The sequence below is a fragment of the Hemibagrus wyckioides genome, linkage group LG06 (genome assembly GCF_019097595.1).
Source record: "Hemibagrus wyckioides isolate EC202008001 linkage group LG06, SWU_Hwy_1.0, whole genome shotgun sequence".
In the NCBI taxonomy this organism is placed as follows: Eukaryota; Metazoa; Chordata; class Actinopteri; order Siluriformes; family Bagridae; genus Hemibagrus; species Hemibagrus wyckioides.
In genome coordinates, this window is record NC_080715.1 from 10,062,073 (window position 1) to 10,077,601 (window position 15,529).

The 15,529-nt window shown below is 39.0% G+C and overlaps 1 protein-coding gene and 1 pseudogene across 3 annotated transcripts in view; one reads left to right on the forward strand and one right to left on the reverse strand.

The window, feature by feature from the left end:
* The window catches only part of LOC131354767 (cilia- and flagella-associated protein 251-like), a 789-nt pseudogene extending 437 nt beyond the window's left edge, over positions 1 to 352 (reverse strand).
* The window catches only part of LOC131354766 (activin receptor type-1-like), a 48,864-nt gene that overhangs the window by 7,134 nt on the left and 26,201 nt on the right, over positions 1 to 15,529 (forward strand). Inside the window, exon 1 of one of the 3 annotated variants that reach the window (XM_058392776.1) lies at positions 4,552 to 4,632. The exons of 1 other annotated variant lie outside the window; for it this stretch is intronic. Coding sequence is in view for 1 of the 2 variants with exons in the window: in XM_058392773.1 (XP_058248756.1) it covers positions 4,852 to 4,988 (137 nt within the window). In the remaining variant the exon portion in view is untranslated. Of the gene's footprint in view, positions 1 to 4,551; positions 4,633 to 4,682; positions 4,989 to 15,529 lie in introns of those variants that run through there. One more of the 3 variants, XM_058392773.1, reaches the window with a different exon arrangement.

Below are 15,529 nucleotides of genomic sequence, written 5' to 3' on the forward strand. Positions count from 1 at the left end.
CTTCTTGTTCTTCTAATTACAATTCTTCTTCTTCTTCTTCATCTTTGTCTTCTTCTTCTTGTTCTTCTAATTACAATTCTTCTTCTTCTTCTTCATCTTTGTCTTCTTCTTCTTGTTCTTCTAATTACAATTCTTCTTCTTCTTCTTCATCTTTGTCTTCTTCTTCTTGTTCTTCTAATTACAATTCTTCTTCTTCTTCTTCATCTTTGTCTTCTTCTTCTTCTTCATCTTTGTCTTCTTCTTCTTGTTCTTCTAATTACAATTCTTCTTCTTCTTCTTCTAATTACAATTCTTCTTCTTTGTCTTCTTCTTCTTCTTCTTCTTCTTCTTCTTCTTCTTCTTCTTCTCCTTCTTCTTCTTCTTCTTCATTTTTGTCTTCACCTACTTCTTTGTCTTCTTCTTCTTGTTCTTCTAATTACAATTCTTCTTCTTCTTCTTCTTCTTCTTCTTCTTCTTCTTCTTCTTCTTCATCTTTGTCTTCTTCTTCTTCTTCTTCATCTTTGTCTTCTTCTTCTTGTTCTTCTAATTACAATTCTTCTTCTTCTTCTTCTTCTTCTTCTTCTTCTTCATCTTTGTCTTCTTCTTCTTGTTCTTCTAATTACAATTCTTCTTCTTCTTCATCTTTGTCTTCTTCTTCTTGTTCTTCTAATTACAATTCTTCTTCTTCTTCATCTTTGTCTTCTTCTTCTTGTTCTTCTAATTACAATTCTTCTTCTTCTTCTTTGTCTTCTTCTTCTTCTAATTACAATTCTTCTTCTTCTTCTTTGTCTTTGTCTTCTTCTTCTTGTTCTTCTAATTACAATTCTTCTTCTTCTTCTTCTAATTACAATTCTTCTTCTTCTTCTTTGTCTTCTTCTTCTTCTAATTACAATTCTTCTTCTTCTTTGTCTTCTTCTTCTTCTAATTACAATTCTTCTTCTTCTTCTTTGTCTTCTTCTTCTTCTTCTTCTTCTTCTTCTTCTTCTTCTTCTAATAAAGGCGTTTTAACCAAATTAATAATGAAAATCACTCAGCACTAGGTAAACTGAGATTAAGTTGGACTACAATAAAATATTCCATTAAAACGCTTCTAAGCTAGACAATTACATTCTGAAGACAAACCAACTGTATTCGAAACAAGGTTTTTGAATTAGGTTTGGTCTAAATGCGACAATGCTGATTCTGTATGAAATGTGGACGGTATTCCAATTCTTCTATTTCGCTTTTTCCTCCATCACCACTCGCATTTCCCACTTTATAATAACGGAGTTCTTCTGATGCTGTGCTTTTTTTTTCTTTCTCTCGTTTATTTAATAAACAGGATTTTCATCAGTTGGTTATTAAGCCTTCACCCTCGGCACTGTTTGGTTTGTGCGTGTGACGGCGGTCACCGAACGTTCGCCTCGGGTTTGGGGAGAAGTGCATCTGCTGTTGCTAAGCAGTGAGGAAAACTGACAAACTCGTAAGAAAGAAGTCCTGCTGCTTTGAGGTCATCAGAGGAGAATTCGCCCGATGGAAACGGCCATGATGCCACAGGGGGAATTACAGAGTCTTAATACAGAGTGTCTAGGTCAGACTGTCTTATTTCTCGCCATGCTAATAAGCCCGAGAAAATGGAAAAGAGACTCTGTACAGTCTCGCAGTACAGTCTGCTCACCTTGTTCCGTAGTCCATGGAGTGTAAGTGAATTATAGAAATGAACATGATGTGTGAGCAGCAATTATGGTGAGGGTTTGGTTTGATGCATTAAATCATGAGCTCCACAGTTTAACATTCAGTAGGCTCATCCCAAATCGCATACTTATGCACTACGCTGTGCCGTTTTTTTAGTGTAAATAGTGTGTGTAGAGGAGTGTATTCAGGATGTTGCACTTATTAGACACACTCAACATTTACTGTCTTGCTTACAAAGCAGAAGATGGGCGGGGCTAACCAGGCCCTGAGGCTGGATGTGAAAAATTTCAAGATGGCCGACGACACTCTGGTGGTCAAGACATCTTAAAAATGTCTTTGAGATTAGCCCAGGTTATTGTGCTTATTATTATTATTATTATTATTTTTTTAGCTATTCATCGCTAAAGCTAATGAAGCAGAGTCACTTTTGCTATCGAATGGAAAAAGGGTTCCATTCGACAGGATACTATCCTTCTAACATTTGCACGCAGGACCCTAGTGTGCATAGTGTAAGTGCATAGTGCATAATTTGGGACACAGGTCATCCTACAACAAAGCAGTCTTATATAAGGAATGATACGATGATGTCATATGGAGTTACTGTTCATGCTTTATTCCTCTTGCGCCACAGACCTGGATTCTTCTTTTTCTCTTCCTCCTCGTCGTCGTCGTCGTCTTCTTTTTCTTATTTGTCTTCATCTTCTTCATCATCATCATCTTCTTCTTTTTAACCGAATTAGTGGTTAATCTTTTTCTTCTTTATTGCAGTATGACCCTCAGTGCTTTTTATACCCATTTATAGCTACACTTAATGTTATGAAACATCCTAAAACAAGTAAGCAAAATTAAAACCATACTTCTGACCAATGAGAATTGAGAATACAACAGCTCTGTCGTGTGGTTTTTCCCGGTAGTCAGCGCAGATTTAAAGGAAATATCATACTCTCATATGATACGATGTAATGTTGATTGAAAAGCAATGGAAAAATTGAGTTGTGTGTAAAAATGCTCCCTGTTTCGGGGTCGCCACAGAGTATCATCTGGTCCACATATTTGATTTGGCTCAGGTTTTAATGCCTTTCCTGACGCAACCCTCCCATTTTATACGGGCTTGGGACCGGCACTGAGAGTCGACTCTTCAGTAGCTGGGTTAGCTCTTGGATAAGAACCCAGGTCACGGCAACTCGAGAGCGGGATCCTGTCTCTGGACAACCAGGAGGCTATATCTTTGTGATTTAAATAATTTGTCTGTATCCATAGCATCCAGGATTTAGAACCTACATTTATGTCACTGTAGGAGATGACCATTGGGTTAATAGTAAGATGATTTAAACACTATTATTATTATTAGTTCTGTATTGCGTTCTCGGGTACCATGAAATGCACTTGTACATAAATGGTTATATTGTTATGACCAATTTTTGTTTCAGTTACGATCCGCGCTGCAGGCGTACGTTACTTTGTCGCATCGTAGCATCAGGTGTAAATGTCCTGTCGTGGTGTTTTTATTTTCCTCTTCAAATCCAGTTGGACAGACCCACAGCTCAGATGTTTTTCACTGCATTATCCTTCAGGAAGGTCTCGTTAATTAGCTGTTTACCGAAAGCAGATGTGCTGCAGCTGGGGATTCGTCGAAATGAGCCATTGTGCAGGAGCGGATCTGTGAGTCGTGTAATACCTGAACTGAACCTGGTCTAAGATTAATAGACTTTCAGGCTTAGCCATGTTCGTCTGTCTCTCCTCTAATTTTACCTTGCAGTTCCTCTCAGGCGTTTGTGTTCAGTGTATACATGTTTGTGCGCCTGTCTCTACCTCTCTACGGGTGTAGACATATTTCTTTTTATTTATTTCACCAAATACCAAAAGTTTTGGCACCCTGCTCCACTATCGATGGTTCCTGTTGTATGTTTTTTTTTTGGTATTTGCTTGAAACTAAGTATGGGTGGAGTTAGCAGTGTTTGTTTATGAGCCACTTACAAAGATACAAACACAACTGTCTGGTTCACCGGTGCTAAGTGTGTGCTTTTAAATCAACGTGGCACAAATTTGAGTTGTGGTCCTGCTTTAACTTTCACAGATGCTTAAGTCTAAACTCGTACCAGTACGATTGTTTTAATGCACAAATTCATCAGGGAATTCATAATAAAGCTTTTATTTCTTATGTTTTTAGCTATTTTATGAAACCCTTACTATCCTTTCTATTATATTAAACTTTTTGTCACTCATCTTCACATATAAACTGGTAATTAATAGTCATATTAAACAACAAAAGCGGTGTAATCCAAGCTGCTTTTCCAAGTTAAAGTTGACAGCAATGAGAAAGGATATAGTTGAAATAATCTAGCTGTTGTCACTGGAACTTCTCCAGCCATCAACTTGGTGGAAACCAGAACCAAAACCTTGAGTTGTGTTAGTTCCTGTTTAGCTGCGTGTGTTTGTTCACTGGGGGGGAAAAAACACTCCTTTCTCTGAGAACTCAGCCTGGTCTATGTATATGTACACGTCTATCCCTCAGCATGGATATGTGCGAGCGTCTCTCTCTTCCTGCAGAGGCCCCGCAGCTGCCTTTTCACAACAACATAAAGTGTATAATTTGTCTGCGGAAGCCCGAACGTCTCGGAAAGCGGAGAGAGGGAGACAGAGAGAGAGAGAGAGGGAGAGAGGGAGAGAGAGAGCGCAGGAGAAAGAGAAAGGAGGGGAAACGGTCCTCCGACAGCAATCATTTTTTCGTGCACAGTAATTTTGCTGTCAGAAACAGCTGGCAGTGCGGGCCGGAACAATGCGAGAGGAGAGGATCGGAGCGAGGGAGCGTGGAAGGCGAGCAGAGGGAGGGAGGGAAGGAGTGGAGGGAGGGGAGCGGTGGTTGGCAGAGACCTGAGGGGGGGATCGGATTTCAGACTCTGTCATTAAGGCCAGACTGCGCCATGCACACACAGCCACAGCTTCAAGTCTGAGCAGGACTCGCAAACTCTTATCCGGGTAGGGCTTTCTTCTCTTTTAAAGCTTTGTCTTTGAGTTCTTTTCCTTTTCTTTTAGAACCCGTCCTTAAACACTTGACCCACCTTAGTCTCTCTCTCTCTCTCTCTCTCTCTCTCTCTGTGATGGTCTCTCTCTGTCTCTTGGGATAAGTAGAGAATGTGTGTAGCTTAAAAAAGTGAGGTTAGGGACGGATAAAGGGAGGGTGTGTGTGTGTTGTATATGAGAGAGAAAGAGAAGGAGTCAGTACTTGGCAGGAACACTGTACGGCGGAGAAGCGGGCAGATCTCTTTTAGGATTCATCAGCGCAGACGGAGCCTCGCACGTCTGAGAGTGTGCGCACGCATGCTGACATGCCAGTAAGTCCAAGCTTTTACTTTTAAATTCAGATTGGCTCAGAGAACGAAACGGGGCGAGAGAGACGGAATTGGAAAGAGAGACAGAGAGAGAGAGTCGGAGAAAAAAAAAACTCAGCATGTGGCTTTCTTGTTTTTGCTTGGTCTCATTGTTCAGTCCAGATTTGTGTGGCCCTTCTGTCTGCGTGATATTTTTAGTCTGAAATCCTTCAGCCTTTAGTAATCATAAGCCTTTCTGCAGGCTCGACATAACGGAGTGAGTCTGTCCATCTGTGAGACAGACACAGAGAGAGAGAGAGAGAGAGAGAGAGAGAGGGAGAGAAGGGACTGCTGCCGCCCTGATGGCACACAGGCAGGAAGTGAGACAGAGGGGGGACTGTGTAGCCACACACACACACATGCACGCACACACACACTCATGCACGCACACACACACACACTTGCATGCAGCTACACACACACACACACACACACACACACTCTCTCTCTCTCTCTCTCTCTCTCTCTCTCTCTCTCTCTCTCTCCTATAGGTACACACACATTCACACATTTCCCAGTTGTGTGGTTGCTGCTGTGGTGCTTCCCTCTCCTTCAGTGGGATCAGGAGTGGAGTTATTGATTTCTGCATCATACGGTGTCCCTGTGTGTGTGTGTGTCTGGGAGAGAGAGAGAGAGAGAGAGAGAGAGAGAGAACGGTATAGTGAAAGATTGGGAAGGAGAGTCGTGTGTGTGTGTGTGTGTGTGTAGTGCTCCAGGCTCCTCTTGCTCCCATTACCCTCAGACTGCACTGGAGACAGTCTGCAATGCACATTTTATGAGCTATCTCACTCACTGTCTTCTCTCCGTCTCTCGCTCTTTCCTCAGAGTTTCTGTTTATTTTCTGTCTCCTTTAGCTTCACTGCTGCTCTGTTCTCCTCCTTCTCTCACCAGGTTTCCTCTCTGCTCTCGCCTTCACAGCTCTGGTCCTGTGTTTTTCTGCCTGCCAAATGTTTTGCTATCATTAGACGTTAATGTCTAACATGTGCTAGACGTGGTTCCATGCACGATGTGATGTTTTTTTTCTCCTGCCAAAACACAGACTCAGTCTCAGTTTCTATACGCAGTGTGTATCACAGTGGCTGGGAGATATCACTATCATGATGCACGTAACTGTATCATCAGGACATTATATTTTACTGGATATTTGCACTACTAATCACTAAAGCTTGCAGTATACAGATGAAGCCTTTCACTGGATCCCATTTTAACCTCTCCGCCATTTTTGTATATATTAAAAAAACATATTATTTAAATATATTATTTTATTCTATAAATTTTTTAATGAATATTTTAAATTAATTCTATTTTTTATGCGTTAGTTTGCAGCATTGTAGTAGTAATTATAATAATAATAATAATAATAATAATAATAATAATAATAATAATAATAATAAATATATTATAAATATATATAAATAAAAATAATGTTTAATATAGTTATAATGATAGTGTATATTTAATATAATTAATTTTGTCCCTATTGTGCAGCTCGGCTCAGTACATTACAGCTAGTTATACTAGCAAGCAGCTGACTTGATGTTAAATACAGTAGTTTTGTCATTTTTACGCATATTTCTTATTAGAATCTCATATAACTCCATATATTTCTTTATAACGTTTTGTAGGAACTGTTTTCTTGGCACTATGTTAAAAACCCCCTCAAAATATCATAGTTTGGATGAGTCTGTGATATAGGTACGGTGGTAAAAATCTCATGATTCTATTGAGTATTGAGTTTTTGCGTTAGAGTTATTAACCTCTTTGACTGGTCACTTGAATAGATTTAATCCAAACCCCAACCACGTTTGGACAGGTTGTGCTCAGTCCCTGGAAAGTTCAGGAATTAAAAAGCTACATGGCTTGAATAAATAGACAACATTAAAATGACTTTACAACACACACACTAGCATCAGAGAATGCTCGCGTAGAAGATTTTGCTATGCAAACTGGAACCAGGAGATATACTTGACGTCTCGAGCCAAACCGTTCGCCTTTTATCAAGAAACCAGCTCGTAGCTTTCTGAGGTTGTGTGCAAGGCGTTTCAAACGCTTTGATTTCTGCCTTCTCTTTGCCTGAGATAGTTTATGATGGGATTATTACGGGATGCTAAAGCTCATAGCTCACAGGACTGTGACTAGCACATCAGACTTCATGCTAACGTACTGCTGAACATTTCTGGTGTTAATATTTATGCATGTAAGAAGAATGCTGTGTGGCACTAAAGTTTTTGCACTAACCTGTCCTCTCTGTACCACATGCTAACATCCTGACAGGCTCCTGTTAGCTGTGCTTACAGGAAATTACCACATAAATGTCTCACTCTTGTGGTGTTCACAGCTTTAAAGGATGGCGTTTTTTTTTTCTAAAAGCAAGCTTTATAATGGTTTTTAAGTGCAACCCTGATGTAGTGTTGCTGTCTCTCAGTAAAGCAGAACTCATTCGGTTAGCAATTGATGCTAAGTGCAATCACATGTAATTCTAGCTGTTTGGTGCCTTTTCGTAATAATTTGCCAACACACCTGAGGGAAATGTTGACATTCTAGACAATTTTGTCGATGTAAAAGAAATAACAAGTACAAGCTGGCTGACAAAATTGTTAGCCTGAGGTATTAGCAGCCTCAGGTATTAGCTAACTGCTGCTAATTTCCTGTTTCCCAGCAGGCTAGCAGCAGTGTTTTCACAAATAATGGATATAAACTGCTTATGGTGTCATTTTTATCTATACATTAGAATTATGGTAAAAACAAAAATGTAATACAGCATGTTTAATGTTCTTGGTTAAGCCAACTAGCTAGCTAAATTCAGGTAAAAAGGACTTTGGCACTTTTGTCTATATTTTTTATTTAATTTCCTTAAGATACAGTACATTATTGGTATTATCAGGGTATAATATACACTATATTGCCAAAGGTTTTGGGACACCCCTCCAAATCATTGAATTAGGGTGTAGTTTTTGAGGAGTTTGGGCTCGGCCCCTTAGTTTTAGTGAAAGGAACTCTTAATACTTCAGCATACCGAGACATTTTGGACAATTTCATGCTTCCAACTTTGTGGGAACAGTTTGGGGATGACCCCTTCCTGTTCCAACATGACTGTGCACAAAGCAAGGTCCATAAAGACATGGATGAGCGAGGTTGGTGTGGAGGAACTTGACTGGCCTGCACAGTCCTGACCTCAACCCAATAGAACACCTCTGGGATGAATTAGAGCAGAGACTGTGAGCCAGACCTTCTCGTCCAACATCAGTGTCTGACCTCACAAATGCACTTATAGAGGAATGGTCAAACATTCCCATAAACACACTCCTAAACCTTGTGGAAAGCCTTCCCAGAAGAGTTGGAGCTGTTATAGCTGCAAAGGGCGGGCCGACTCCATATTACATTCATGTGTGTGTAAAGACAGATGTCCCAATACTTCTGGCAACATAGTGTATGTTTTTATAAATGAGTGAATTGTTCAAGGGTCTGTTAGTTCAAGAGTATGTGATTTGATGCACTGCTTGTCATACGGTGTTGATTATAAGCTAATACTGTGCACGATAGCTTATACACAAACCCCGTAAGTTTACTTTAATGTCTGTTTGTTAAATTGAATGTTGCTAAAGATGCTTATTGCAGTAAAATACATGAACATAAACAACCTAGCCTTGGGAAAGCAGGTATTAGTAATATTTCTGTCACCAGCTGGTTAATAGCATATCAGGAGATAAACAGGGGATGAATACGCAACGCTAGAAAAATGTACACTGTAATTAAAGCGAAATGCGTTTATCTAGGACACTAAATGCAGCATTTGCTATTACAGGATTATCTCGGCGAGCACTTTATCAATGAAGGCTTTTCGAGTTAGATCCAGCGTAGATATTTCTCCTCGTTTTATGTAATCTGATCAACCTATTTCACCTCGCTGCCGAGAAGCGGGGGCTTGCGTATGGAGATAAATGGAGATCTGAGTACAGAGATATTACATATGTAGTTCCCAGCATTGCTGATGCAGCAGACATGGGGGGGGGTGGTAGAGGAAGCACATGGTTACGACGGTAGTTTTTAGGCTCCAAGACGTTTGTCATATCTATAGGGACTATATTCAGGGCACAGACGCTATGGAGAGAATGCTGATGACGTCTTTCTTTCTTTTTTAAACTGGATAACTATACTAAAGTGTACATTGCAGTGAGTATATAGGTCATTCTGGTACTGCAGTAGATTGTGTTTACTGTGCACATTTGTTTTAGCAAGGACAGGCAGGAGAGAGAGAGCGTGTGTGTGTGTGTGTGTGTGTGTGTGTGTGTGTGTGCGCGCTGAAGATCCCAGCTGGAGATAACACACTGCAGGGCATTCTGGAGCCCGGCACAGACACGTAGGCTCTGGAGGAAGGGATGATGGAGGGACAGAAGGAGTGCGTTGCCAGAATGCAGACATCATGCCAAAAACTCCCTCAGACACAAAAAGATGGCTTTCTGTCAGGGGACGCTTAATCAATAGGAACGATTTATATTTTTTTGCTTGTGAGGAGATGGTTATAACTCCTGCCTTGAATGTCGTTCATCAATAAGCTTGGCTGTGTTAAGGGAAAGCAGTATAAAGATTTGATAATGTTATCACGATATACTGAGTTGCGATTTATTTATTTAATTTATTTTATGTATTTATTTATTTTTAAAATAAATATACTGACGTCTGTATATTTATCACATTGGTCTCCTTTTGTGTTATGCATGGTAATAACTGATATATATATATATATATATATATATATATATATATATATATATATATATATATATATATATATATATATATATATATATATATAAGCTTATTCGCTTATATATATTCTTATTCGTAGCTTATTCGTAGCTTATTTTAAATTTGAATAATTTATCACAACACATGAATAATAAATAATAATTAATTATAAAATAAATAATTTATATATATATATATATATATATATATATATATATATATTTATATATATATATATATATAAATTATTTATTTTATAATTAATTATTATTTATTATTCATGTGTTGTGATAAATTATTCAAATTTAAAATAAAAAAATAATAATTTTCCGATGTCTTGAAGCAAATCTTTGCTAGTAAGCTAATGCACAAACCTTATGAAAACTTCTGCAAATATTCCGGTCTGTAATTTTTGCCTGTTTTATACCACAGCGCCTTTGAACGCGCTGTTCTGATTGGTCCAAAATGTTTTTTCCATAACAGCAGCTCTCATAGACCTAACCCTTTTTTCTTAAAGCGTTTCGCAGCTTATGAAGTTGTAGATGTAGATGCATCTTATGAACGTGCAGATGAATTAAAATGTGTGTCACTGACTTAGCATTATATATCGTAGCTTATTTTTTTCCCTGAAGGACGTTGTAGTGTCAGCTCTTTGTAAGCGTCGGAGAAGAAGTCTTCCTCCGTCGGAAAGTCTCCATGAGCGTGGGCTTTGCCACAAGGTCCTTTTTTTAATCTTGAAGAAAAGAGGCTGGTGAAGGAAGAGCTGTGTATACGTACATGTAGCTTTTATAATCTGATAACAGAAGCTGATTAATTAATTCGTAAACAATTGTAGCTGGGGGCAAATTGCTGTTGTGTAAGAGGAATAAAACACTCAGGGTGTGATGTTCTAGCAAAGTTTCTCGGGTTTAAGTATCACACCATCGTTTTCCTAGAACAGCATAGTAATTCTTTTTAGACAGTAGATTTACATTCAGCACATTTACACTGTTAATAATCCTGATTCTCAGAACAAAAAGCTTAGTTGTGTTTTTTTGTGTTCGTTTTCATACGAATTAAATCATAAGTAAAGGTATGGACAGAGAAAAGATCACCTTCCCCCTAACCTGGCTTGTAAACCTTTTCAGCTTTTCATGTGAATTGTTCCGAATTTGCACGTGTGAGCCTATATTGTCATGTGCACGCCTACCTTGGTATCATGTAAATTGATTGCGACCAATCCTGAGATATTGCTGTCCAACTGAATGAGGTGAATAGCGTTTAGGAAATCTGTCAAATGCGAAGACAGGAGGCTTTTGGAAAGTTTGATCACTTTCACAGTCGACTCCTTTGTCTAGTGTTTTGTGTCAATGTCCTGATGAACGCTGGCTGGAAAATAAAACTGGACCCGTGAGGAAATTAAAATTTATGCTGGACAGAATGAATAATATATTGCTTTTTTTTGTACTAGATGCCAAAAATGGAGTTTCCTCCTGTTTTGGTGGAGCCCAGTGTCTTTGTCATCTCACACTCCACAGTGGTGTTTAATGGCTCATGTGAAATTAGACACTCAGAGCTTTTTAAGAATAAGTATCTCCGGTTTTTACCTAGCATACTAGGGGTAATATATTCACAGCAAAGTACCCCAAAATGGTTGTTTTATACACATCTTCATAGTTGATGATGATATCAAACCCATTTCTGCTCTCTGAAACGCCCCGAGTGCTTCTTCATAAGCATCTAAAATTCACCAGCATTATCTTCAACCACTAAAATTCTGTCTAAGGTTATCCAACAGAGGGGAAAAAACACACGTCTCTCACTGAAAAAGGGTTAAAACAGAGTGATATTGGATACAGATTTATCTTTTCAATGTCTGGAGGGACATTAGAACGGACATTAGCTACTTTAAGAACGGACATTAGCTACTTGTTAAACTCCTTGGTCTTTTTTCACATGCTCATGTTGACACTCTGATTGCTTAGATGTACACACGGTTCAGATTACATGTAATCAGTTATCAGGTTACATAAGATCTGTAATCATAAATGGACAAAAGTCTTTAAATGTAAACATAGCCAGTGTGGAATAACTTCAGCCCCGAGGCAGAGATGGTGAGAAACACCTTTCTGTCCTCCTGCTTTTGTTATTTATTTATTTTTTTTTTTATTTGCTAAAGGGATGTTTGTACATTCCTTGGTAAGTTGACTTGAGTGCAGGCCGACGGGAGTGTGTTTGAACTGGCCTTGTTGTGATGTGATGTTGAATTCATAGTCATGGTGACTGGGAGACTTAAGACCCACCAGTCCTCAGCCTTCACACGGTCATAAAACACCGGCTTAATTGTTTTCTGGCTTGCTATTTTGCAAACTGTAAGAGTGTTCACATGGATTAGCGTGTCCCTAGCTGTCTCATGGTTGACCAAATTAGATCTGGGACTGAGATCCAGCCCTTAATTACAGAAGAGGACAGAAGTGGAAGCTAATGCACTCCACACTGTTGATACACAAAGCAGAGTCGATATACAAAGCTAGTTTTAAAGAATGGCGCCTCGGGGACTGGTGCTTTAACCTGCTGCTGTAGTGCTTCATTAGAAGTCTGTGGCAATATCAGCTGAACTAATGTTCAAGAAGCTTTGTGGAAGAATTATTTCACGCGAATATGTTCATGAATTTCGCCCCAGCTCATCAGCGTAAGCCTGCTCAAATTTCTAGCATGTGATGTAGAGTTCAGGAAATTTCCAGGAAATGTCGCTAGCTATGAAGGAATATCGTGTATCGGGAAATTGGCCATTGATATGCAGACTAACAAGCCGGATTTCACAAATCCTATGACTTGCATTAAAAATCAAGAGCAAGAGAACTGATATCTAATCGGGTTGTTGGAGTTTCATGGTTTGTCACGGACCATGAATGAAGAGTTACCTCAGTGCTGACTTTTTCAAACACGTTTCAGTTTATTATCATTTACTTCTAAAAAAATAATCCAGTAATCTTAATCCAGTAGTTCTCGTTCTTTTCGTTCCCTCTCCCATTCAACTCCCTGTATTTGCTTTAAATCATTCTCTACGCTGCTGACTCTGACGCCGCTTCTAGCATGTTCCTAACTTTTTCATACACAATGGCACAAAAGAACATGACATTACTGACCAGAAATGACCAGTTGTTTGCCTTCTCATTGTCTCATTGCCTTCCTTCCTAATAGCCAGCGTCTATGATTTTATGTGGAAGTCGTATCATTCTCAAAAAGAAACCGGTACATACGGGTTTATACCTACAAAAGCGTGTGGTTTCCTTTAATTTTCCCCACCAGCTTGTATGCTTTTAAATGGTTCATTAATGCTGAGATAAGACTAAAATATCGCACCCTAAAACCCTTAAAAGACATTTCGGATTTGGGATATCGAAGCCTGTTTTATGTAGCTTGCACTAATATAGCCATTTTGCTGCTAATTACACAAGTGGCTCCCATATCCCTCGAGTCCTGTGACACATGGGTGTAATTAGTGTTAGGCTGGTATCTTCGTCCGCTCTCTGATTAGTGAGTGATTCACTCTTCAGGTTGTAATAAATGACGTGTCGAGATGCGAGGCCAGGAGGCTATGACGCATTGAAATGTCTGACTCGGGTCTTTGTTGTGGTGGCGGCTGTGTGCAGGGTTTTTTTTTTTCCCCTCCTCTCTTACTTTGTCACTTTTGGCATTCCCATAACTAGAGAAGCATCAGCACTCACACCTGGTAGTGTTACAGCGCGATGAGGTGCTGAAATGCCAGTGCCTCTTGGGTTTTGTCCTGAATTAGTTATATCCTGTGGTTTGGGTTCTTGCTGTGAAACTAATTTGAGCTTGCTTCACATTTCAGCGAAGAGAGCAGATCAGAACCAAAGCGAACGGCAGTGAGGTGGACCAGGCTCGTGGGGAACGTGGAGATCAGCAAAAGCGCCGTGTTTCTGTTAGAGAAGTGAAGTGTATATATTTTATTTGGGGATAGAACCTAAGACCGAGGACATGGAGTCTGTTCAGTGTGTTTTTCATGAATGTGTGTAAGCAGTGCACATTTCTGTCTCTTGAATTTAATGATTGAATGCTTATGATCTCTTAATGAAAGTGCTTAAAATGTCCATCGGTGGAAAAACATATCTGCCTCTAAACGCAGTGTATCACATTATGTAGGTTTGCTAACAAACCTCCAGCAAAACGGTTAAAAATTTCAGTTGTATTTGTGTTTTGTATGAATGGCTTTAGCCTGGTTTGAGAGCTAGCTACCTAGTTACATTTATCGAGCTAAGGGAGCGTGTTAATGGAGGTTAATGTTAAGGTTTCGCTAGCCAGAGAGCATAGTGGAGAAGCATATACACCTGGAAGGCCTGGGCCAGCTTTAATTACAAATCTGTTCATCGAAAATCATGAAACATGAGACAGTGGGATAGTGAATAATTGTGTATTTGTGTTTATTTTGTGTCCCGCGTTGCCATAAAAGGCGTATTATAATGAACGGATATTTTGCTATGCAAGCATTTACATTATAGATTATAATTTCGAATCAGTTGCTCAGAGTATAGAAAGTGGATTTTGTGCTTTCATTTGATTTCTGTGTAGTTTGTGTAGCATTTACACATGAACACCTAGAAAAGTATAAAACGTAGCTAGTGACTGATTAGTTATCATGCCATTTTAAATCCTGACATCATTAATTTTATTTTTTTTATTTTAATTTTTTTAATTTTATTTATTTATTTATTTATTTATTTTTGTTTAATTTTAATTTCATTTATTTATTTTATTTTATTTACTTATTTATTTAAATAAATAATATATTAAATTTATTATTTAGTATAATTTGTATATTATAAATGAATAAATTATGCCTGCTATTAATTTATAATATACGGATATCTTTAAAAGTACTTTAGCAGTATAGTTGCTTGTGACTGATATAGCATGGCTCAGAGAAGAGTATGCATGGGTGTGTGTGTGTGTGTGTGTGTGTGTCTGAAAGAAAACTATCTAAAGCTGCAGTTGACAACTGTAAGCTCATCAGTGAAAGGGGATGAGGGGGCATTAGCATCTGAGTGCATTCCTCAGGCTGTGAGTGAATAGTGGTGTGTATTGGTACTGGTATGACTGGTCGCTGTAGTCGTCCCCTTGTAACCTCCAAGCAACTGTGACTACAAGCCAATCTCCCTAAGGGCAAGAAAAATCTTTTAGTCTAATCTGTTTTCACCATCAAACAGATTTCGGCTAAATTCTCACCCGTGCGTGTGACAGTCCGTCTAACGCGCCGTAATAAGCTGAAACCCTGTTAGCTCTTTATTTTACTGTTGTTAGCCTGAGCTAGCAGTCTGTGTTGCGTATGCAGTTATGTTTTTTTCACTCCCTCCCTCTGTTCGTGTTTGTTGAATGATGACACACTCGGGTTCTGCTCATGTCCCTAAATGGTGTCCCACATGGTGCTAACACTTTGGGCTTGCCAGAACAAATAAAGATGAAATATATGGGGAGGGGAAAAAACAAGCAGTGAATCATCAGGAGATGAGATGATCACACTGATCTCACCAGCGTGAGACGGTCTTGGAACGACTGCTCACATGCACACACTCCTCTGTTTATTCTACTATTTAAGACTAGTCTGGAAGTTTTATTTATTTATTTATTTATTTACCCCCCCCCCCCATTTTCACATTGATTTATTCTGCTATGCATTCATCTTTATATTTAAAATTCTGGCACTTTTTAACATTAAATTTCCCAAACCAGAGAAAGAGGACAAAGCAGAAGAC